This window comes from Bactrocera dorsalis, chromosome 3 (assembly GCF_023373825.1).
Source record: "Bactrocera dorsalis isolate Fly_Bdor chromosome 3, ASM2337382v1, whole genome shotgun sequence".
Classification (NCBI taxonomy): Eukaryota; Metazoa; Arthropoda; class Insecta; order Diptera; family Tephritidae; genus Bactrocera; species Bactrocera dorsalis.
Window position 1 is genome coordinate 67,888,387 of NC_064305.1, and position 23,455 is coordinate 67,911,841.

Sequence of the window (23,455 nt, forward strand, 5' to 3'; positions counted from 1 at the left end):
TAATTAATCTGCAGAAGGTGTATTTGTGGTTGAAAACTATAACTGTTCACTAGTTTATTGCGTGTTTTCCCGAAATGTAACTAAAACGGTCGCATACTTAGTATTTAAATTAAGAGTATGTTTTGCTAGATCTTATGACCACAATATATGTATGTATATTTATAATATATATATCATATATGTTATGTTGTTATATTTTATTTAAATTATATTTAAATAATTCTCCGAGGGTATTTGAAAATTAATCGAATTAGTAATCGGATGTCAGCTGTTTGCTGCTGTCAAATTAAGAATGAAAACAAACTGGAATAAACAGCTGTTTTTAATTCAATGGGGGCATGTTAAAATTGCGAAACATTGCATTTTATTAAGAAAAATTGTTGTAGAAGTCTCAAAATAAAACATGCTTCTACATAGAGCCTTATGTCGCAGCTGGACCCGGCAAATTGCGTGAGTATTTCAAGACTTTATGCACGCAAATGTTTATTAACAAAAAATGCTTGCATGAAAAAACAGCGAACCATTATTGCCCAGTTACAGTAATAAATTGTTGCGTCCTCATACAATAATATTGCGTTCGATGCGAAGTAGTCCACGCCATCAGCGTCCACCACGTAGCGGCAGCCTACAAACATCGCCACCATTCGAAAATTATACTTTGGGTGGAGCAGTGCCGCCAAGTAACGTAGTGAAGGCTCTTGTATTCACGGGCGCGGTATTATTAAATAATTATGTGGAAATTGTAAACATTTTAAAGAGTATTTTTTTACCTCCTCCAGTTCAGTGTTGGTTGCTTCATGAGTGTAACTATACTGGAATATGAGAACACACGCAATATGATGATAGAAAAGGCACGTCAAAGTAAATTTCCTTGGCTACGAAGACAAAACGTCAGCCAGGAGAGAAATGTGTGGCAAGAACTAAAACAGGAAGTGAAACAACATTGGGATAAACTTACACCCGGTGAGCGGGTGTTTGTGCCACTTTGTGCATTGAATGTAATAGTATTTGGACTTTGGCGTGTACCATCATTGCGTAACACTATGATGACTTATTTTTGTTCGAATCCTGCAGGACGTAAGTTTATTCAAGATTTTACTTAACTGTTAGAAATATATTTCATATATATTTTTCAGGTGCCGTTTGTTGGCCAATGTTCCTATCGACTTTCAGCCACTACTCAATGTTCCATTTATTCGCCAATATGTATGTTTTGCACAGCTTTTCCAACGCAGGCGTTTTGTCTTTGGGAAAAGAACAGTTTTTAGGTGTATATTTGAGTGCAGGTGTGATTGCCAGTCTGTCAAGTATTATCTATAAAACGGTGACTTCTAAGCCGGGACTTTCAATAGGCGCGGTAAGTTTATTTTACTTATAAAAATTCATAATTTAAAGAATTTTATATTTATTATTTATTCAATACTTCAGTCCGGCGCGATAATGGCGATTTTGGCTTATGTTTGTGCTAAGTATCCTGACACGCAGCTAAGCATATTATTCCTGCCAATGCTGAATTTTTCGGCAGGAGCGGTAAGTTTTAATGCCAAATGGCTTTATCTAAAATAATCTTATTTTTATTTACTACAAAGGCCATTAAAGTTATAATGGGATTTGATCTGGCTGGCTGCATATTAGGCTGGAAGTTCTTTGATCATGCTGCCCATTTAGGTGGTGCTCTTTTTGGACTGTAAGTTATTAAAACGCAATACTTATGCTTCAATGCGGAATTTAATTTATATTTACATTTTTTACAGTTTCTGGGTTTACTTCGGTACCGAATTATGGCAGAAGCGTATACCGTTTCTGACAATGTATCATGATTTGCGCAAAACTAAATAGCAGTTTTAAAACAAAAGCTTTTATGTTAAATTCAAGACTAGTTAAAACACATAATTGTGTGGTCAATAATAATTTTAAATGCGTAGTTCGGTAAATTATTATGATTAAGTAGTGAAAACCACATATTTTTATGCATTCTTATGTATTTAAATCGCTAACGTTTTTTCATGAGGCAAAAACAAATAAAAGCAAATCTTATATTTCCAAATCACTCGGCTATTTGCTAGTCTTAATTATATAAGTACATACTATTTCTATTTTACGTAAATACCATGGTATTGCCAGTTTCTTAAGGCTCCTTTCTCTTCTTATCTAGCGGTTCACTACACTGAGCATCAGTTGACATTATTAATCCCACTTTTTCGTTAACTTGTTGCCGGTGTTTAATTTCAGCTTTTCTCTGTAAGAGTTTTTCTCGAAGTTCATTCGTTGTTTCGTACTCCGGAGCATACGATATATGAAGTATACCGCCATAAAATTCTTGTGCATCTAAATACCGCTTAGCAAAGCGCGCTGTCTGCACTTTTGTAAATTTTACGTAGTACACATCAGTAAAGGCTTCTAACTCCACTATAAAGTAAAGCAAACAATTAATAACATATTTTGCATATCCGCTTCTTTTAAATAACCTTTTTGTGCCATTTCCTCTGTAACACTTTGTATGAATTCAATATCTCCACAGCGTTTGAGTTTACACTTGATTTCTTGTTTTAAATTTATCCTGGGCACTCCAAATACTAGAAGGTGTTTTGATTCATTTGCTACAGTGTAGACCTGTTGATTTTGGAAAAAAGCTATAGATAATCAAAATAATTGTATAGTCAGTGTTATACTTTAACAGCTCTTAACCGACGACCTCTTCTGTATTCTAAACGATTCCTGCAATAATTCTGTCTTATATGATGAGTAGCACTTTTGTTTCCATCCATAATTTACACTTTAGAGATCGTATGTCGTGAGGCAATACCTTGTTTTATTCAAAAATACACTATTTACATTTTTAAAACTATTTTCTGCTGAAACGTAATTTTGTTTACTAGGATGAGACATGTATTTAAAATCGAATTGGCCTTCAAGTTTTATCGATATATGTATCAAAGTCTTCAAATTACATCGATTTCAGCAGTAAAGAGTGGCCTTAATTCACCACCTTTGTCATACCCAGTAATTGTTTAATTTAGAGAGACCATCTTCATAGTTTGAATAACGCAGTACTACTTCTTGATCAAGTCTATTATAGATGCCTTCTATCAAATTATGTACAATGCATAGCACAAATTCCTTATCTTGAGATAGATATTATTAAATCACCAAAGGCGTGACAGCATCTGCTCTTATTGGGAGAATGTGCATATATCAAAAACGTTCCAATAAGAAACTTGTTTTTTCCTTCAAAAACGTATCCTTAAATATATATAATTCGAACACCAATGAATCTAATTGGTTTTAGTATGGTGAAATAAGCCTTTCCAATCCTACTCGCAAAACCAGCTGATGAAGAAGCACTCTGTGTTCGTTGTAAATATAAACATGCATATGTATATACAATTTGCAATGTTATTGTTTTTGTTTCAGCTGTCATTGTTGACAGTACATAATGCCACCAAATACACATGAAAAGTTGAAAAATCGAATCATTATGAAAATGTCGCACCTAAATTGATTTTAAAATTTGGCATTATAAGCATAAATAAATTATATTTCGTCATATTGTAATTGAAAATAAGTGCGTGCAAATACAAAAATAGTTATGGACAATTAAATGTCTAATTCCTAATTTGTTTAATAGTCGCTGGTTTCAGTTGGTTTGAGCTGCGAAAAAATCCAGGTAAACAGTGAAGTGATGCACAAAAGAAAAAATAATTTGAAAAAGTTAAAGTTTTACTTGTTTGTATACTTGTACTTCACCATGCTTTTGATTTGTTTTACAAACTTTAATTATAAACTAATTTAACAACAACATTTTCGAAAGTTGTGTTTATAATGTGAAGACCGAGTAATACCTAATACCCGACGGAGTAGTCAGCAATCTAATGTACTGTGTATTAAGACTAATATTATACTTTTCCGTAGAGCTAATAACTTAGGAACCGGAAAGCATTTAAAATATTCGCCATGGCTGCAATGTTTAAGATCTAAAATTACCCCAACCAAAGGAATACGCTTGTGGAAAAATGCCAGAGAAACGAAATACGCCACACGAACTGCGTGTCTACAAGATTGTGATACTTGGAGATGGTGGGGTTGGTAAATCGGGTAAGTTAGCACAGTCTTTCAATTTGAATAAAGCAGAAATTAGTGAAATTCTTTTTTCTTCATTTTAGCTGTCACCTTGCAATTCGTAAGTCATAGCTTTACGGACTACCACGATCCAACTATCGGTAATATAATACTTTTAATAAAAGTAAAAAAATATCTAATTGAAAATATTTATTTGCAGAGGATTCCTATCAACAGCAAGCAGTGATTGATGGCGACGCCGCGTTGCTGGACATACTCGACACTGCTGGCCAGGTTGAGTTTACGGCCATGCGTGATCAGTATATGCGTTGTGGCGAAGGTTTCATAATATGTTACTCAGTTACAGACCGGCATAGCTTTCAAGAGGCGTCAGAATATCGTAAACTAATACAACGCGTACGACTATCCGAAGACATACCATTGGTACTAATTGCGAACAAAATCGATTTGGTTTTAGCAAGAAAGGTAAATTTCTATAACCTCAAAAACGTAAGAAATATTAATAAATTCTTTGAAACAGGTAACGACTGAAGAGGGCAAAAATTTGGCAAATCAATTTGGTTGCCCGTTCTTTGAGACGTCCGCATGTGAGCGACATTGCATTGATGAACCATTCTACACGCTCGTTCGCGAAATACGCCGCAAAGAGGTATGCGAAATGTTTATTAAATGAAAATAAAATTTTATTTTATATTATGAATGCTTTTGTAATGCCGCAGGCACAAGGCAGTGGCACAAGTTCGGAAAAGCTACATTCTCGTCGACGCAGCCGCTGGTGGCGCATACGCTCAATATTCGCTTTGGTCTTTCGGCGCCGTAGAAATCTTAATTAGGCCTATGCATATGCAGAACATCAGCTAAATGCGCGCATTAAAGTGTAAAATCAAATTGGTATAATTACATAAAAACGCACACAACTAATCGGCGGTGATTCTGCGCCTGCAACTGAAACGGTTGTATACGCAACATATACTTTTCATTTTTTACTAACAATAACAAAAGCATTTATATCAACAAAATTTCCTACTGCTCAAATCAATCTATAAGTTCTTTGCCAGTTCCAATAAGGTATGTGACATCTTGTGTGTAAGTAAGCGCTTAAAGTTGCTTTAGTTAGCCAAGCTACGACCTAATATAGATTTTCTTAATTTATTTTATGCATTTCTAAAAATATTGTATTTTATTTATTTTTTATGCAAAATTAATTTAAAACTATTTAAATTTTTTGGTTAGCGACATTATTTTTATAACGGTTTGCTCAAATGTCAAAAATGCAAGGCAGAGAAAAAGTCATAGTGATTTCATTTATAGCTTTTGCTTTAATTTCAATAAGAAAATCGTGTCGAAAGCTCGTGTGATAGTTTTGAGTGTTAAAAAGTAAGAAGGCAAAATATTTAAAGAATTTATTCACAAATAATATAAAATAGAAAAGTGCGTATTTTTCAAAAATCTCTCTAAAAACAGCAATAAACTATTCAACCTGTCCAACAAATACGTATGAATGTGTATAATATACTAAGTACTATAATGTGCATAGAAATGTATATACATACATATATAATATAAATGCAGTACATTTTGAATGCTAGAGCATGCAACATGACAACTAATAAATTATAAATATTATACAAAAAGTAAACAAAAATACAAATTCTTAAAATTTTACTCAATTATTAAATGAATCTTTAATAATGATACATATTTACGATACTTCCGTAACACAATTAGATGGCTTAATACAATATACAAAAATAGTGAATATGTTAAATAATAAAAAAAAACAAAGACCAACTAGTTAATTTAAATAGAACTTGTTAATTTTATGCAAATACTACCACTTGAAAGCGCTAAGACTTTTATCCCAAAAAGTGATAAACAAACGTAACTAACTAACTATTGAATGCGCCATTCAGCGCGAATTCTATACGGGCCATATTATAATTATAAGGATTTGTTGAAAATCGTACTATCAGTCTGCGAAAATTTCCCCCTACATATTGTACTACTATTAAAAAAAAATGTTACAGATGTGTTATCTAGTTGAACTTTTACATGTAAAATGTACTCAACAGAAATAGTTTATTTTGAATTGTGAATTCAAAATGAGTCATACTATATAAATATAGTTGAAAAACATATATATTAGTTATAGCATTAATTTGAAAAGCTTTAATATATTTATTATTTTTTATTGTTAAATAACATGTAATTTATGTTTATTTATGTTTTTGTTGTTGCTTTATTTATGAAATGTGTAAATATGTACATATACATATGTACATCTTATTGTACCTGGGTGAATAATATTACTTTTACAAGCACAAACATTACACAAACACTCGGGTAACATGTTCCAATAAAAAAATTATAGCATAAAAATTCACAAGATTATAGCAGATTTGAAATGGTCAACTATACCATATTAAATACACAAAAAATTGAAACTGTAAGTTCCTTTGTTGTTGAATGAATTATTTGAAAGTTTATTTATTGTATTTTTTTGTTTTTAGAAATAAGTTTAATTTAAATAAACCTGTGTGTAATTGTTTCTATGTAAACACAATTAATGTATTAATTAATTGTATCCAGCTTTTGTTTTGTGCAATAAATATTACTTTAACCTCAAGAGGCGAAAAACAATTTGAATGTATGTATATAAATATTTAAATTCTCAACAAAAGTCAAAAAAGAAAACATACATATATAAACGTAAATATGTTTGTTGTTGTTGTTTAACTTTTTGTTTTGATTTTTTTTCTGTGTACCGTGTACAACTATGTTTTTTTCTACAAATAATAATTTATATTAAATATTTGAATTATTTAATTAAGTTATTGATGAAAGCAAATGTTTAAAAATCAAAAAAGTTAATAATATTATACTTTATGTCTCCTAATACCATTATAAATAAAATTAGAATATTGCGAAATGGAATTGTGTTTGATTCACTCACTTACATGGATGACAGAACTCATTTTAAGGCTCAAACTTTGAGGTTAGGTGAGGCAATAGTAAATATTAAAAAAACGCTTAAAATAACTATATCTATATGTTTATTTTTATGACATGTCCTTTGCGGTAAACAAAAAATTGGACATCTACGAAGTTATTAATCGCTTACGCTGATGACGTCACAAAAAAGTCTAGCGGTACCAAACGCCGCAATTTTTTGCCCAATTCCGATATTTGCACGTTAGTAGATTGAAAAGGCATACAGTACATTAATTTTTTTTATAAATTTTTAAACACATCAGAAAAAGTCGCGACAATACTTGAAATTTAAAGAAAAAAAGACAAGTAAATCCCTCACAATACACGTTATGCAAAATCGTAAGCTATAGTCACCGTAATGTATACGCATAAAGAAAGAAAGATATGGCAACACCGCAGTGTGATGGAACGTGCGATTTGTTTTGGTTTTTCGTTTGCACGTTTTTTGAACAGTTGATTTGAGAATAACATTTGCTTGTAGAAAAATAAGTTATTATAATGAAAACTGAAAAGAATAATGATAAAAGTGATAAGCTGCGTCAGCGACTTACAAAACTGTTTAAGAAGGGAAATGTCAAAGTTAATCAAGTCAATGGGAATGCTCAAAAAGATCAGTTAGAAACAAAACCGATTCCTTCAAAAATGGGCAATGCTCATAAAGATCAGTTCAAGACGAAGCCACTACCAACAAAAATGCATAATACCTATAAAGAGACATTAAAGACAAAGCCGCTTCCTACAAAAACGGGCAATGCTCAAAAAGATCAGTTGAAGCCGAAGCCGCTACCAACTAAAAAAAAGGACAATGGTTATAAAGAGGCGTTAAAGCCGAAACCGCTTCCTACAACAATGGAGAAACCAAAAAGTAATATAAAGGCTCCGACTGAAGCAAAGCCAAAAAATAATAGTAGGAAAAGGAAGCATCAACAAAATGATGCTAACAAGAAGGAAAACAAATCCAGCAACCTACAAAATAAGCAAAACAAAAGTGCAAAAACACTTGGCAAAGGTAAGCTCGAAAAAGGTCAATTAAATACAAAAATTAATGGTAAAGGCACGAAAACGGCCAAATACAACCTAAAAGCAAAAGTTGTGAATAAAAAGCCAAAAATTGATTTGCCTTTGGTGCACCGCAATGGAAGTAATAATGTGGAAACTTCGGGTAGCGAAGATAGTGAGGATTATTATGATTCCGACGAGGATTATAGTTACGAAGATGATAATGGACTTTATGATCAATATGATAGTCATACTGATGATTCTGATGCTTATTCCGATTCTGATGAAAATGAGCACTATTTTGATGACTATGAGTATGACGATTCTGATTCTGAATACACTGAAAGTGAAAGTGAGGGTTACGATTATGACTCTGATATATTTTCGGGACCTGATCCAGATTATGAACTGCCACGAAATGTTGCAGAAGATCTAGTCATACATAGAGGTGAGTGACAGTATTTACTTTACAAATATACTTACTATTTAATTTTTATATGACTACAGGCACTGCACAGAAACATGATTTAGGAGAAGAGCATAATGTAGATTTCGATAGTGATAACGATGAGCCACAGGTCGTTGAATTGGTTGTAGAAAGTCAAATTAATGAAATAAAACAACCGGATGCATATGCCAAAACTGAGTTACATAAATTAAACCTGCAGTTTGTGCCAGCAAATAAAGCACAACCACCCTTAACGGATGATTTGAATGAAAAAGTTGAAAATGAAAATGACTGCCCACAACTGGTACCAATTGTTGATGAAGATGGTTTTCAGCTGTACAACTCGGAGAGTGATTACAGTTCATATGAAGAGTTAAGTGATGAAAGCTCTATACCCGAAGAGGATATAAACTTGAAATACACTTCAAGCGCAAATGTTTGCGATAGCGATTGTGATAGTGAAAATAGTATACAAATTAAGAAACGAAAACCAAATTTCAATATAGGCATTGTTAGTGTAGAAAACTGTTTTCCACAAGAAAGTAATCAAAGTGTGATTAGCTCAGATGAAGTTGAAATTGAACGACCTATTTTTGATCTACTGACTGCCAAAAAGCTACAAAAATTTGGTGATAAAGGGACTCTTATTACGGTTAGTATATGTGAGAGAACAACGACGCCAGAACCAGCGGAAGAAACTGTCGAAAAGAATCGCGAAGAATTAGCTACTCAGGAAGTTTCTGAGAAGGAACTAAGAAATGCCAATGTCGATTTGCACACACAGACCGTAAATGACGATACCAAAATAGTGGCTGCAGAGGAAACTACAAGTGATAATGTTGATTTGGCCACTCACTACATAAACGAGGACAGCGCTGCTGAAGAGGTTGAACTCGTAAATGAGGAAATGGACACTAGCGGAAATATTAATGATGAAATTGTTAAAAATTTTAATATAAATGAAATCATAAACAATGGACAAGAACGAAGCACCTTTAGTTCAATTTTTATAAACGCTGTAAGTTCGAATCTTGTGCTTGCGCTAGTGAAAGAACCTATCTATTTATATGGAACAATTTCTCTAACGCTACTAGCCGGCAAAGTAGAAATATACGGTTATAAACCGCGCCTTAATGAAGAAGTAGAGATATTCTCACCACGTGGCTGCTGTAGCGTTGACATAACCAGCATTCCATCAGATTCTTCAACGAAAGATAAAGAAATTGAAAATTCAATAGATCCTCTGCGATCAGCATTTAGTTCAGTTGATTTGGAGCGCATAGAGAAGGCTTTTGAAAGCGGAAGCGATGCATTGCTACTGTTGAAGCGTAATAATCGTCGAAAAAAACTGAAAAATATTTTCAAAAAATATATGAATGAAAATGTTTTTCCCAACATGAATTCCATACTACCAGATCGGCCGCTCTATGCCAGTGAATATTCGCTGGATTGCGTATTAAACATAACCACTGAAAGATCTTTGCGTATACCTAGGGAGTGGCGTGAATTATATTTTACAAAACGATCGAAAGTTCTACTTGCCGGTGGCAAATCGGTGGGAAAGTCGACGCTTCTACGTTATCTTTTAAACCGTCATTTGGAGCGTAGAGAACGTGTGCTTGTCATTGATCTCGATATTGGGCAAGCGGAACTTTTCACACCACAAACGGTTTCTTGCACTGTTTTAACACAACCGTTATTAGGACCTGGCTTCTTTCTTAACCATCAACCTACACGTGCCTACGCTGTTGGACACAGCAACATAATACTTTGCGCTCAAGCGTATATGCGCGCCGTTAAACAACTTATTGAGTACTGTCATTCAAACACGGAATTCGCGGAGATGCCGTGGTTGATTAATACAATGGGTTATAATAAAGGATTTGGCTTGGAAGTGATGGACCTTATTACGCAACTAATAAGACCCACCGATGTGGTGCAATTGCAAAGTAACCGAGAAATTAATAATTTTGATATATTATTGCATTCGCATGCGCTAGCGAGGTTAGATCGCACGATTTACACGCAAGAAGAATTCAAATCGGAAAAAAGTGATTCCCCAAAGCTAGAGTATCGCCTACATGTCCTATCTTCGGCTGTGCTGCAAGAAAGTCGCTATCAACGTGAATGGGAAATGGGAGCTAAGGATTTGCGTTATGCAACGTTTTTATCACGACTAAGCGAAGTGTTGCAAGGTAGCGCTGAGTGGCTGACAGATTGTGTCCCTTTTGGGTAAGAAAAAAATTTACAAACACGAATTAACCTATCATAAGAGAACACTTTTTTCTTTTTTAGTGTTTTTATTGATAAGCTACACCTGGTGAATTTGGTTTCCAATAAATCCACACACGAAGAGCTGCTACACGCTTTAGAGGCTAATTTGGTCTACTTGTGCCGAAAGGAAGAGGAAAATGGCGAACCACTTGAATGTTTTGGCATTGGTATTATTTTCTTTATAATTTTTATTTATATAAATTTAATATGTGCATTTGTAGGTATTGTGCGTGCTATTGACCTCAAAAAATTATACTTGCTACCAGCAATGTCCTACGACAAACTAAGCACAGTCAATTGCTTAGCCTTGGGTGAAATGCCACTACCGGCATCGTTGTTCACAAATCAAGGACCCAAAGTGTCGAATATGGCGGCCTATCTTTACAATACTGTTGATGCAAAAACTTCCAAATCGATTAAGCAAATTTACCGTCGACCAACACAATTTCTGACGGGAAAACATAAAAACTTACTCAATGATTAGCGTAATAATTACATTTACTGTATTTTCTGTTAATTATACTTAATGAATGGATGAGTAAACCATAGAGTGCATTACACAACCGGCTTCTTGTTTTAATTTAGTTTGGTTTTCACTTGCACTTTCAATGAACTATATTATTAGTGCGATAGTACATGTCTGCCTTTAAGTATGCGACGCATTAACACACGACGTCCTTCTGGTGTTGACATACGCTTATCCCAACCATGCACGTTAATTCGTTTCACCTCGCGTGGTTTGGGAAAGTGGCAACGGAGTTTAGTTTTCAGTATAGTCCGATTGAAAACATGTGCATCTCGACTAACTATGGTTTGCGCGAAATTGACAGCTCCAAGGAATGATCTGTAAATTAGAAGAAATTATTACCGTATCCAATAATAAATTCCTTTTTACATACCGGTTTAATACATTCAGGAACGACATTTCTAAACTGAATTGAACTTATAGCAAATCAAAATAAGAATTATGTGTGCAGTTGATATTGGATTCCTATAAGTAAAAAATCAGCTGTTCGATTGCTAGTATGTTCAGTGCGGGCTTATGCTGCCAGGTAGCTTATGAATAATTTGTTATTTAAAAACTACTCTCAGTAATTTCAAGCAAAGGGATTTATTATCAAAAAATTTTATTAAATTTATGCTACTTCAACCTTTTTATTGCAACAAACGGAAATAATGCTAAAACAATTTAAAACTGCAATTATTTTAAATTTTTGTAGATCGTAATTCATAGATATGGTGACTTTAACTAAATGGTAAAATGTTGCGAAAACAAAACCACCACTGACAGCTGTCATGTGTGGCGTTATACCTTGCGCTGCTGCTTTGCTTATTTTAGCCCATAGTACTCTCTTGCTCGGTATTCGTTTTTACCGCCGACGTTTTATGTTCATTCAAGTGCGAGCTGTGCTCCAACAATAAAGCTAACTAGTTTTATAGGCTTTAGTGAATTATGTGTACTGAAAAATCGGAAAATAAAGAAAATGTAAAATAAAAGTACATAATAGTGAATTATAATTCAAATGACCAGTGAAATTTTAAATAGTGTATAAATTGTGTGAATTGAAGATTTTTTATACAACTCGAGAGTTGCACTCAAAGCTGGGAATTAAAGTTTTCACGTAATAAATAGTTATAAAAAAGTTTTTTAATAAATATTTTACTAACCTTTGCTCGGTTTTATATACCTACATTAAGTATATTAAAAATAATAACTAATTCATTAGTTATTTGAGGTTGAAGTGAATGAAATGAAAACTACTACTAGCAAAAGAACGGTTGCGGCCTTTGCATAGGCTTGGATTATAATTGCATTACGAAAGGTAAGCACCAGTACAAAAACCTTTACAAGTCACTGTAGCTATGTATAAATGTATTTGCGAATATACTTCATAATCGATTGAGTCTGCATATAAGTGAATGTATGTATGTATGTTGAACTTCATTTCCGTACAAGCAATTCTTTTTTTCTATACATCTACACAAGTTATTTCCCCAATTGTAAATTCGTGATACTTTTGATGTTTTGACTAGGTAAGGAGGTTGCTCCAACTCTATGCATTTTACCCCCAAAAAAATACAGCTTCATTCCAAAGTATAGTGGCAGGAAAATCGATTTTTGCTTTGCTCTGTCTGCGAGGATAAGTAAATTGAATTTGAGGCATACAAAAGTGGCAGCAAGCAATAATGGCCGGGAATGAAGTGTTTTAGCCATATGACAATTACCAAACGAGTTAAGTAAGAGGCAACAACGTTCTTCCTCATCATCACCCACAATCTGACGCTGCAAAGTTATTGGAGTGCATAGTCAGCTGTCGCTACGTAAATCTGCAAATATCGTATTAGCCGATGGGCGTTTGTGTTATGTCCAACAGCGGTACAGAGTATTTGCTTTGTTGCTTCAATCTGCACATTTCATATAAATTTAATGGGTAGGGAGTGGAAGTCAGCATTGGATGCGCGAGGGAGGATTAGAAAATCGTGCGTGCTAATACATACATATATTCGCATTGATGCTATGTTTGATGCTGGTGTAAATGCTATTTATTATTGTTGTTTTTGCGCGCGTACAAAGGGAATTTGTCAGTTGCACCAACACCCTCATCTTAAATTTCTTTGACGGCAGATCGCCGTTGAGGGCAGCTGGTGCGCGTTCACTCGGCCAACCAAATGACTTGTAAAATAGCGCCGGTTGTATAAATGTTTATACATTTATGTGTGTGATCACAGATAGAAGGTTGAGTTGTTGGCAGCCGTGACACAAAGCAGCATGAAATTGAAAATTGTGAAATTTTTATGTATTTATTTCATAAAATCGAAATCTGACCCAATTTTTCTTCGTAAAAAAAATTGTTAAAAACAATAAAGCTAGTTTAATAATTAGCAAATTATATGGAAGTGTAATTAAAATGTTGGTAATATTTATATAGGAGTAGTTTAAATATGTATAATTAGTTTATTTCTTATGTTGCAATGAAGTTGTGTTTCAGTTACAAAGACTGCACGGCAGTCTAATACCTTTCACCGTTCCCTACGTAACCGGAACAGACCCGGATTTTTATCCGGCTGAGGACTGTCACCTGCCCTACAACAACAACAACAACCTTTAACTTATACAAAAGATCCTTAGAGAACTTGATTTTGATCGATCAGTTTGTTTGCCAGTTATTGGCAATAGTGGTTTGATCTGAACAATTTTTTCGGAGATATGCTATAGTAGTTTGATATCGACGATTTTAATTTCTTTCTTGTGAAAGAAGGTACAATTGCAAAATTTCAGATCGCTATCCCAAAAACTAAGGGACTCGTTCGCGTATACATACATATGTAGACCGACAGACGTGGCTAACTCGACTCAGCTCGATACGCTGATCATTTATTTATGTACATACATACATACATACGTATGTTACATATGTACTTTATAGGGTTTCTGATATTTCTTTGCTGTTTCCATTTGTTATCAGGCTTATTTTTACCGCATGTAAAATATCTTGATTTCCATAAAGCTCACGCTTTCCCCAATTTTACAGCTTAATTGCTCCTGCGACACCTGCAAAGAATGTTTCTCGTATATCACCGATCAAAGCTATAAACAAATATTACTTTATCAGACCGAAATGTGCTATTATAATGACTTTTGCAGATTTATCCGCAAATTTTGGAGAAAAAATGCGCCACATTACCTGCAGACAACCTGCACTTACCCTTGTTGTTGTTTTGGTTGTTGCCCCAGCATAAAAATATCGTCCGCCGAGACACTTGAAGTAGAGAAGCACCGCAGCGCCCAATTAGAGAGCCAGCTCCACTGTGCGCCTTGCTCATCTCATCATCTCAAGCATATTTTTAGTGGTTTTGCGTTGCTTTGCGTATTTACTAAAATTACGATTCATAATTGTTTTTACTTGAACTCACGCCCGGGTTATTCGAGTGCGTTCTGCACCAAAGTGGCAGGCAGACACTTTGTGCTATACAAATGTGCACACATTTGTGCATTTGGACACTCACAATTATAATTGTATGGATGTTTGTGTGCGTCTTTATACATATTTATGTATGTCTTTATTTTTATTTATAATTGTGGGTTGTTTTGTGCGGTCGGGTGTAATTTCTTTAACAAACTTCACTTTAAAGTGGAGTGTGTTTTTGTTTTACGCCTCTAAAATATAATATATGTGTGTATGTGTGTGTACATACAAACACATTTGTACTTGTCGTCTCTATAAATGGGCGCTGTTTAACCAAAGAGCCTCTGAAGTTATTTGTGCTTATGAATATTCTGTTTATATGTATGTACATGTATATACATATTTAAATAAAGTTTGTCATTTATAAAGCGACTTTCAAAGATGCTATTAAAAACATAAATATAAACACTTATGTATTTGTATGTATGTATGTATGCATTATGACTTCCAAAATTAATGTAATTATTCAAAACTTAATGAAATTGTCTGAGTAATTGTAATTTATGTACTTAAATACATACATACATGTATACATATTTATACATAATGTTTAAAAGTGCTCAAAAAGTTGTTAATTAGAAGGAAGAGAATCGCTTTTCGGTGTACGCGCAACTTCTGGTGTTTTGGGTCGCCGAGCACAAAGGTGGAACTCTTATAAAATTCGTCGGAACGCTATTGTATGTTGAAGGCGGTTATCGTTATTTCATTTTTGTTGTTGTTACAACACAAAACAGCATTTGGTCGATTGTAATCCTAAATAGAGATGATATTGTAAGCTTTTAACGGCGTTTTGCAACGACTAGAACAAATGTCGGTAGCGAGAAGGGTCTGGTCTAAAAGACAGGTGAGCCAAAACTTCATAGCCGCCGTTTTTCATATAGTTTTTACCTGAAGCCGATTGTTGCCTGATGCAAAATTGCTGCCTCGTAAAAAGTCGCGAAACTCATAATGATCCCACCGAATAAAATGCTTGGCCTCATAGATATTCGATTGATTTGTCAGATTGGCCAGGTATCAAATGTGATTTTTTGCATTTAAGGTTCTCGAAATAGATCAATTATACGTTGTTAGTCGCCATCTGATGCAAAGGCGACTACTTTTCGTAGCGTTCAAGCAGCATCTCTGACATCCAAAATTGTTATTCAACGTCTTTTGGCTTAAATTCTTTCTTTGCTTTTTAATGTATCGGGCTGCTTTTAAACGTTTTGAAATACTTAAGTGCTTAACGCGAACTCTTCTTGTGTTTGCCAGCAAATCTTTAGCCAGTATACAGTTTCAAGTTCCTCATATTCAAACTTTCTTCTTCTTTCTTATTTTACAAGATTTGCTCGCGAAATTTGACACAGATTATTCTCCAAGGCAGAGCTACAGTCTCCGTTGAAATTGTTCAGAGCTACATTCTCGGACCACTATAGCATACAGCTGCCATATAAACTCATTGGTCAAAATGAAGTCCTTGTATGAACAACCTTTTTATTTGACAAGATATGTTCACAAAATTTTGCGTAGATTATTCACGAAAGCAAAGCTACAGTCTCTGAAGAAATTGTTCAGATCGCACCACTATAGCATATAGCTGCCATATAAACTCATCGGTAAAAATGAAGTCCTTGTATGAACAACCTTCTTATTTGGCAAGATATTTTCACGAAATTTCGCATAGATTAATTCCCAACGCAGAGTTACAGTCTCTGAAGAAATTGGTCAGATCGGACCACTATAGCATATAGCTGGCATACAAACTCATTGGTAAAAATGAAGTGCTTGTATAAACAACCTTCTTATTGGCAAGATGCCACTTTAGCATATAGCTCCCATATAAACTCATTGGTCAAAATGAAGTCCTTGTATGAACAACCTTCTTATTTGACAAGATATGATCACGAAATTTTGCATATATTATGCTCTAAGGCAGAGCTACAGCCTTCGAAGAAATTGTTCAGATCGCACCACTATAGCATATAGCTGCCATATAAACTCATCGGTAAAATTGAAGTCCTTGTATGTACAACCTTCTTATTTGGCAAGATATGCTCACGAAATTTTGCGTAGATTATTCACCAAAGCAGAGCTACAGTCTCTGAAGAAATTAGTCAGATCGGACCACTATAGCATATAGCTGGCGTACAAATTGAACGATCAAAATCAAGTTCTCTATATTATAATTTCATTGCAACCGAAGTTAACGTTTTTTTTTGCGTTTAAAATTTGAATGGCAGCATTTACCGTTATTACACGCTTGCCAACCATAAAGGTGTGGAAATTATGACAAATAAATTGAAGATTTTTTAACACTCGATTTCCTTAGAAATCTATTAGTGATAGTTCACAAATGTATGTATGTGTGTGTTTGTACGTAATTTTAATAAATTGACAACTTCATTGATTAAACGAGCCAGTTAAACGCCTATGTCCGTCCAATTGTGCTCTGCTACGCGCACAGTAGTCAATATTTCTCTAACAATTCGTGGAACAAAAGCATAATAATTGTTCGGGCGAATATGATGACATGTTTCTGTGTAGTTATGTATTAATAAATATGTATATATATGTATGTAAGTAAGTATATATGTATGTACTACATGTATGTATGTGGTAATGTGTATATGAATGTATGTGTGTGAGTTTGTTTGTGGCGCTGATAGTATCTGTGGCAATAGTGATCTTTCCAATGTAACTCATATGCACATATTAACATACATACAAACATGTTATATATGGATGTATGTATGTATATATGTTTGTAAATGCTAGCACATATTCGTTGTCGCTGAAACAGAAACTCTTCATTGTTGCCATAATTACAAGCAATTAAACTTCATCAAATTTTTGATACGGGTGCGGCGGTGCACGCGTTGCTGCTGCGCCGTTCGATTGCCGCCAGTTCGAATAATGCCAATTGCCGGCTGGAGAGCATGCATACATACATATAAGTAGATGTGTGTGTGTATGTATGTAACTGTATATGCATTGTGGGTCGCCCGCTGCTCAATTTTGCTTTATTGTGGGCTCCCGACACACCACATACACACGCACACACATATTGTCAATCATCGCTTACTCGTATTTCGTCGATTCAGTTCTTCATTAATTAAAAAAAAAGCATAGTTTGAAAGAGCCGCAGTGCGTTGGCCGCCCGGAACGCCGCTGCAAGCTATTGTCACGCAAATCGAGAACATATAAGGCCTAATCTTACATGCCACACACACATGTATACACACATGCATTCACACACCCATAAGCCTTTCTTCGGTTAACCAACAACCACAACAACTCACTGGTTAGACACTTTATTGAGCGATGCTTTCTTGATTTTGTTCATCAAAACTATCAAAAGTCATGGCATACAAAAGAACAACGGCAACAACAACAATAATAATAACAAATGCATTGTTATTTGCCGCCAATGTTGCATGGGTGCGCGGCATGCCATTGGCAAAAGCATTCAAGCTGCTTGTACGCTTCTAAGTCTGGTAAGTGTTCCAATAATTGGTGGCGGCGAGCATGCAGTTTCACACACTCATACATACAAGTGGCTGTATCACAATGCATATGCATTTCCAATATGCTCGTAGAAGGGTCACAAGCATAAAACACATACACTTACAAATCGGCCTGCATTCACTTCTTTGAGCGTCTTTTGTTCGGTTCCTGTCTTCGACACATGTACGAGACGAGCGCTGCGCTCCTTTTGGTGTGTTGTGAGTCATCACTTAATTCATCGGTAATTACGACTTTGATTCAGTTCGATTTGTTGCCCCATTATGCAGCGTCTCGTCTCGCCTCGTGTCGCCTCGTATCGTCTCGCATCGAGTGTGCCTTTTTATTGTCCACTAGAAACATGAAAACAATAGAGAATGATTACTTCTTAAGTAGAATCACTTAAAAAGTGAGGTTATGGCATCGTGTAACCACAATAAATATCCGCCAACCCACACAAAATGAAACAGCTAAGATAAAAGCAAGTGAAGAACATCGGTAATAATAGCGGTGCTCGACGACTCGTACCTTTTTAAGCATAAACTTCGTTTTAAACACAATCTGCTGCTTTCTAAGCACAATATTCTGCTTTTTAGGAACATTCTCCTTTTTAAGCACAATGTTTCTTCCACCGAAATACGAGCCGACGCAATCGTAGACATAAAAATAAAATATTATCACGCATGCGCATAAAAAACATTAGAACAAAGTGCTTTTAGCAAGCTGTGGACCTCCGTGTAGTTTTGGAAATCAACTAGTGTTTTGTAGTGTCTTATCAGGCGCTTTAGACCTAGTTGCTAACAAAGATAAACTTATTAATATTTTTATTTTGAATTTGTGTGTGTGGAGACTTAAGGCACTTTGTAGCATCCGTTTCCTCTTGGATATGCTTCGAACGAAAAGTGTGACGTATTTCACTTGTGATTCCAGTAGGTTAAGTTAGGTTAGGTTAGGTTAATCTGGTAGCCCAATAAGCCACGCATAGACCAGTTTTGGTCCTTTGAGATGCTAGATGGAGTTCAGTTGCTAGGTTGAAGAGGAGTAGTCATCCTTTGGGATGCCCGCGTTTGACGCGAATTTTAGCAGACTCTGTGAAATCACTATCCATACCTCCTCCACCGTACATCATTCTTGGCAATCTCGTCCCCTATTTCATTTCATTGCTCTCGATGGCATTGTGGCCTGGCACCCAGTAGAGGTGAAGCTGTTTGCTTCTGGGAATACCGCACTTCTGGCAGATATGCGACACTAGGTTACTACCTTGATTTCTGCGATTCCAGTAAATATCATATAAAAGCCTTTTTTTGGTTTTAAATATTACATTTTAAGGTTAATAGCTTTGGTTTAACTTTTTTTAAATTTTTTTAACACTTCCGAAAAACATTTTGCTTAAAATCCCAAAAATAGACTTACAGTTTAGTGGGAACCCCTTTATCGGATCTACATTTCAACATTTTCGACCACCAGCAAAATAATACTAAACCGGCATAGGGGCCTTAAGCCAAAGATAGTTATTTTGATGTATACGGCAGCATAATATCAGGACACTAAAGGGAATACAGAGGTCAACCTGTGTAGAGGTTACCGGGTCTATAAAATCATATCCGACTGTGTTCAATGTACTTATGCATTACCCCAAAGACATCTTTAATCGGAAAGCAAGTTCTGCTATAAGAATAAAGGAATTAGGAGGCTGAAATAGGAAAGATTATGGACATAGCGATGTCCTGAACCATCTAAACTTAAGTAAATCAGACTATATGCTTTCAAGGTTAGATTTCAATAGTTCTTTTTAGGTAAAAATTTCCTCCAGACGTGATTGAAGAAGTGGCTTAGGACTGGAAAGTAGAGGCGGGTGTAGACTCCAGTAATATTGACTTCTTTCTTTCAATCTGCCTACCTAAATGAGTCAGCATCTTCCAAGTAGAAGTACTCGGTATAGAGAAGGCCTATGAGGTTCTATTGAATAACTGCGAGAAATGAAAAGAACCATATACTATACATACATTGACAGTCATGCAACATCGCTAGCTTTGTCGACATCACAGATACATTCCAGCGTAGTGCACAACTGGATTACAGCTTTAAGCTCACTAAATCAATGATAGATAAGAGATTTAGTTAGCTTACGCGGTTATAGCCGAATTAACAACAGTGCGCCAGCCGTTTTTTCTTTTCGTAATTGAAATACCAAGTGTAGGCAGATCCTTCTCCACTTGATCTCTCCAACGGAGTGGAGGTCTTCCTCTTCCTCTGCTTCCCCCGGCGAGTACAGCGTCAGAGCTGGAGTGTTTTCATCCATCATACAGATGACATGTCCTAGCCAGCGTAGCCGCTGTCTCTTAATTCGCTGAACTATGTCAAAGCCAACCTCGAATACCAACTCAGATTAACTCTTGCTAACAAGTGCTGTTCTCCTCTCTTGACGAGCAAACATCAAACTCTATAAGTCAGTCATTATTCGCGTCTTACTATGTACATATGTATGTATATGGTGTAGAGTCATGGACGAAGACAAAATCTGATAAGCCGATGTTACGAGTTTTTGAAAGAAAGGTTCTGCGAAAGATTTATGAACATTAGCGCATTAGCAAAGAGGAATATCTCGTTCGATGGAACAATAAGCTGTACCATTTATACGACGACATTGACGACATTGAGGCGGAGTCGATACCATGCCCAAAAATAGAGAGCTTTAACTGTATTTTGAACAAATAGCTCAGAGCAGATGGAACTCAATAATAAGACGCAATATAACAAAGCAGATATGACCCAAGTATGACAGAAAGGGAACCAAGAAGCTACTATTTACGTCCAGATATAGTATATGTATATAATTTTTAGCATAGCGACCGTACTGAATACTAACCAAGAAAATCCTAAAGTTTGGCTGCATCACTTTAATGCCAAAAAGTCTTCCATGCAGGGACGTGATTTTGATCGATCATTTCGTATGATTCAAAAATTCATGAAAAGTGAAAAGATTAAAGTTTCAACTGTAGATACATCTAACCTCAATATTGTTGGACGCTTTAAGAAGAATTATAAACACAAAGGGCAATGTTTTTCAAGAAAGTGGAATTATGTTTATTATGATAGTTTCTTGGATATTCTTGCTTTTCTAGGTTTGAAAAGAAGAAACTAAAAGAGAGCAGAAACAGGGCCTCTTAATTCCTGCACAGTTTCGTATCCAACTAAACATGTCTCGTATTCCAAAAAATATATTTACTCTTCAAACAAAGGCGCAATATTATTAATGGCCTTTTATACTTCCGTATTCCCCTTATTTTCTGCGAACCCCTTATACCATACATGCATATATGCATATGTAAGTATTTTTGTAAGTACAAAATTTGAATTCTCAAGTGCCTCTCCCACTATAACACACCTAAGTACTTATATACCTACATATGTACATACAAACGCAAAGCACAAACAAGTTCGGAACTCTTGGTGAGGATGAGAGTCACTGCTTGCAACATGCTCAAAAATCAAGATTGACCACTCTTTTCGCTAAGCTTTGTGCGCATGAGCTGTGCCTGTAGTTGTGTAAAATCTTTGCGCGTTCGGAATACTTCGTTTGCTCGGGTATTTATGAGTGCAGCGTGTGCATGATCAATCCTTTACGTTCGCAAACTATTTTCATATATTTCTTGTGTGCCACATACACACATATTGAGGTATAAACATATGTACATATATACTACATACGTGCTTGCAACAAAAATACTATATAGTACTTATTGGCACCGCATCGTACTCCTTGGCGAAGCTTGCAATAATGTGTTGCACTTACTTATACTTACATACAAACCGTATGTTTGTATGTCTACTTACCATATATACCAGTTTCTTTGCCTCTGGTTTTCACTTTCTCTGCAATTCACAATCATTTCTTTGTGTTTCTGATTTTTTGTGTTTCGTGGTGCTTGATTGTGTTGCTTACGGAACTACATACAGTATGTACATTTATTTTGGTGGCACTCGACTGCATACGACTCAATGTAGACTATGTTTTCTTCATTTCGATGTACTCGCTGAATTATGATTCCTCAAGTTCTTGCCAATAGCTGTAAAAGTTCAACACCATATCAGCATTTTACGAAATTTCGGCATTCGCTCCTCATTTTGCGGCAGAGAATAGTAGCTCAATAAAGTATAGTTCGCCTTAAGAGCTTTGCCTAACCATAGACCTCTAAATTTTATTGTTGGTAAACTCCTAGCCATCAAGTCGCTTGCTTTAGATTTGAACTCTAAAAATGTTCTGACATCGTCTCAGTAATACTATTCTATTTCTATTGATTCTGTTAGCAGTTTTAGTTGGCTCCGCTCTGCTTGGAACCGGTTTCTTCTTTTCAGCTAATAATTGCTTCCAAAGTTTTGTTAAATATTCGTCGAAAAATTTCTCAAGAAATCGGTTCATTCATTTTCATTTAATTTTTCATGCAACAATGGGGTGATTTTATTCTTTATACGTGCATAAAATACACCAATTTTGCCGAAGATTCTACGATTTTCTGTTGGAGCCTTTATATTATACAGTTAACGGCGGTTCTTGCAAGCATTAAATCGCTTCCAAAGAACTGTTAAGTACGAAAACACCTAGGAACGTCTTTTTCAAAATATAATATGCTTCGTCCTTGAAGTGTTTCTTGCTGCCGGATCGTAATTTCGTCGACGGGATCTATTCGTTGAAGAATCGGGTTTTAAAGTCGTGATCCAGAAGGTTCCCCAAAAATATTGAATTGATTATAGGGTTTTTTAACGTTTGTGTCTCAGTCCGAGGCAGCTCAAGGCTAACCTCGTCGCTAAGAGTACCTCGAAAATGTAGTCAATGTCGAAACTTTCGAATAATGTTCTAGCACGTAATTCACGAAGTCATCAGACAGCGCGATTGCTTGTATTATTTCCTCTATTTCCTATGTATTTCATTCTTAGCCGTTTATTATTGTTTTTGTAGAAGTAGACAACTTTTACTAAATATTTTTGAGGAATGCTGACGAGTCTACAGTCCTTGAAGAGTTCAACAACAAGATTCACTGCGGTAACGTAGATTCGAATACGTGAGAGTGGCAGTCTATCGACTTAACTCTGTCCCCCACCAGTCATGGCTACCGAAACTCCAATACATTGAAAGCATTGGCAAACTTTAACGGGAATTTCTGGTAGCACTGTTTGGTAATTAACCGGTTATTTAACCGATAGGTGGCTTGCA

General features: G+C 35.3%; 6 protein-coding genes across 12 annotated transcripts in view; 4 read left to right on the top strand and 2 right to left on the bottom strand.

Annotated features, from left to right (window-relative positions):
- Window positions 1–290: 290 nt before the first annotated feature.
- Window positions 291–2,047, top strand: LOC105228930 (presenilins-associated rhomboid-like protein, mitochondrial). Its single transcript, XM_019991320.3, has 7 exons — window positions 291–450; window positions 517–715; window positions 780–1,077; window positions 1,137–1,357; window positions 1,429–1,530; window positions 1,590–1,687; window positions 1,755–2,047. Exons 1-7 carry the CDS (start codon window positions 404–406, stop codon window positions 1,837–1,839), a joined length of 1,050 nt encoding a protein of 349 aa, XP_019846879.2. The 5' UTR covers window positions 291–403; the 3' UTR covers window positions 1,840–2,047.
- On the bottom strand, window positions 2,032–3,085 carry LOC105228929 (RNA-binding protein 48). Its single transcript, XM_011208945.4, has 3 exons — window positions 2,673–3,085; window positions 2,469–2,613; window positions 2,032–2,409 (listed from the first exon to the last, which is right to left on the bottom strand). The coding sequence occupies exons 1-3, from the start codon at window positions 2,766–2,768 to the stop codon at window positions 2,129–2,131; spliced, it is 522 nt and encodes a 173-aa protein (XP_011207247.2). The 5' UTR covers window positions 2,769–3,085; the 3' UTR covers window positions 2,032–2,128.
- A 338-nt stretch (window positions 3,086–3,423) lies between these two features.
- On the top strand, window positions 3,424–7,091 carry LOC105228928 (GTP-binding protein Rit2). The gene is made up of 6 exons (XM_011208944.4): window positions 3,424–3,667; window positions 3,913–4,095; window positions 4,164–4,220; window positions 4,280–4,545; window positions 4,601–4,729; window positions 4,800–7,091. Exons 2-6 carry the CDS (start codon window positions 4,014–4,016, stop codon window positions 4,911–4,913), a joined length of 648 nt encoding a protein of 215 aa, XP_011207246.1. The 5' UTR covers window positions 3,424–3,667; window positions 3,913–4,013; the 3' UTR covers window positions 4,914–7,091.
- Window positions 7,092–7,473: 382 nt separating this feature from the next.
- Window positions 7,474–11,355, top strand: LOC105228926 (polynucleotide 5'-hydroxyl-kinase NOL9). Its single transcript, XM_011208942.4, has 4 exons — window positions 7,474–8,518; window positions 8,578–10,750; window positions 10,814–10,959; window positions 11,014–11,355. The coding sequence occupies exons 1-4, from the start codon at window positions 7,570–7,572 to the stop codon at window positions 11,274–11,276; spliced, it is 3,531 nt and encodes a 1,176-aa protein (XP_011207244.2). The 5' UTR covers window positions 7,474–7,569; the 3' UTR covers window positions 11,277–11,355.
- Window positions 11,273–11,732, bottom strand: LOC105228927 (39S ribosomal protein L34, mitochondrial). Its single transcript, XM_011208943.4, has 2 exons — window positions 11,692–11,732; window positions 11,273–11,636 (listed from the first exon to the last, which is right to left on the bottom strand). Exons 1-2 carry the CDS (start codon window positions 11,715–11,717, stop codon window positions 11,414–11,416), a joined length of 249 nt encoding a protein of 82 aa, XP_011207245.1. The 5' UTR covers window positions 11,718–11,732; the 3' UTR covers window positions 11,273–11,413.
- A 385-nt stretch (window positions 11,733–12,117) lies between these two features.
- The window catches only part of LOC105228925 (dystroglycan 1), a 74,033-nt gene continuing 62,695 nt past the window's right edge, over window positions 12,118–23,455 (top strand). For 2 of the 7 annotated variants that reach the window (XM_049453409.1, XM_049453410.1), the window contains exon 1: window positions 12,120–12,615. The gene's annotated coding sequence lies outside the window, so the exon portion shown is untranslated. Of the gene's footprint in view, window positions 12,616–23,455 lie in introns of all 7 variants that reach the window. The other 5 variants (XM_049453406.1, XM_049453407.1, XM_049453408.1 and 2 more) reach the window with 5 other exon arrangements.

What these genes read in the sequence shown, in the direction of transcription:
- LOC105228929 (XM_011208945.4), bottom strand. Translation starts at nt 2,768, where the DNA reads ATGGATGGAAACAAAAGTGCTACTCATCATATAAGACAGAATTATTGC. An exon ending in GTCGGTTAAGAGCTGTTAAA is followed by an intron (nt 2,614 to 2,672) that starts GTATAACACTGA and finishes CAAAATCAACAG; the next exon opens with GTCTACACTGTAGCAAATGA. An exon ending in AGAGGAAATGGCACAAAAAG is followed by an intron (nt 2,410 to 2,468) that starts GTTATTTAAAAG and finishes TTTACTTTATAG; the next exon opens with TGGAGTTAGAAGCCTTTACT.
- LOC105228927 (XM_011208943.4), bottom strand. Translation starts at nt 11,717, where the DNA reads ATGTCGTTCCTGAATGTATTAAACCG. An exon ending in TTCCTGAATGTATTAAACCG is followed by an intron (nt 11,637 to 11,691) that starts GTATGTAAAAAG and finishes TCTAATTTACAG; the next exon opens with ATCATTCCTTGGAGCTGTCA.
- LOC105228926 (XM_011208942.4), top strand. Translation starts at nt 7,570, where the DNA reads ATGAAAACTGAAAAGAATAATGATAAAAGTGATAAGCTGCGTCAGCGA. An exon ending in AGATCTAGTCATACATAGAG is followed by an intron (nt 8,519 to 8,577) that starts GTGAGTGACAGT and finishes ATATGACTACAG; the next exon opens with GCACTGCACAGAAACATGAT. An exon ending in ACTTGAATGTTTTGGCATTG is followed by an intron (nt 10,960 to 11,013) that starts GTATTATTTTCT and finishes GTGCATTTGTAG; the next exon opens with GTATTGTGCGTGCTATTGAC.
- LOC105228930 (XM_019991320.3), top strand. Translation starts at nt 404, where the DNA reads ATGCTTCTACATAGAGCCTTATGTCGCAGCTGGACCCGGCAAATTGC. An exon ending in AGCTGGACCCGGCAAATTGC is followed by an intron (nt 451 to 516) that starts GTGAGTATTTCA and finishes ATGAAAAAACAG; the next exon opens with CGAACCATTATTGCCCAGTT. An exon ending in TTGTTCGAATCCTGCAGGAC is followed by an intron (nt 1,078 to 1,136) that starts GTAAGTTTATTC and finishes TATATTTTTCAG; the next exon opens with GTGCCGTTTGTTGGCCAATG.
- LOC105228928 (XM_011208944.4), top strand. Translation starts at nt 4,014, where the DNA reads ATGCCAGAGAAACGAAATACGCCACACGAACTGCGTGTCTACAAGATT. An exon ending in TGGTGGGGTTGGTAAATCGG is followed by an intron (nt 4,096 to 4,163) that starts GTAAGTTAGCAC and finishes TCTTCATTTTAG; the next exon opens with CTGTCACCTTGCAATTCGTA. An exon ending in CTACCACGATCCAACTATCG is followed by an intron (nt 4,221 to 4,279) that starts GTAATATAATAC and finishes ATTTATTTGCAG; the next exon opens with AGGATTCCTATCAACAGCAA.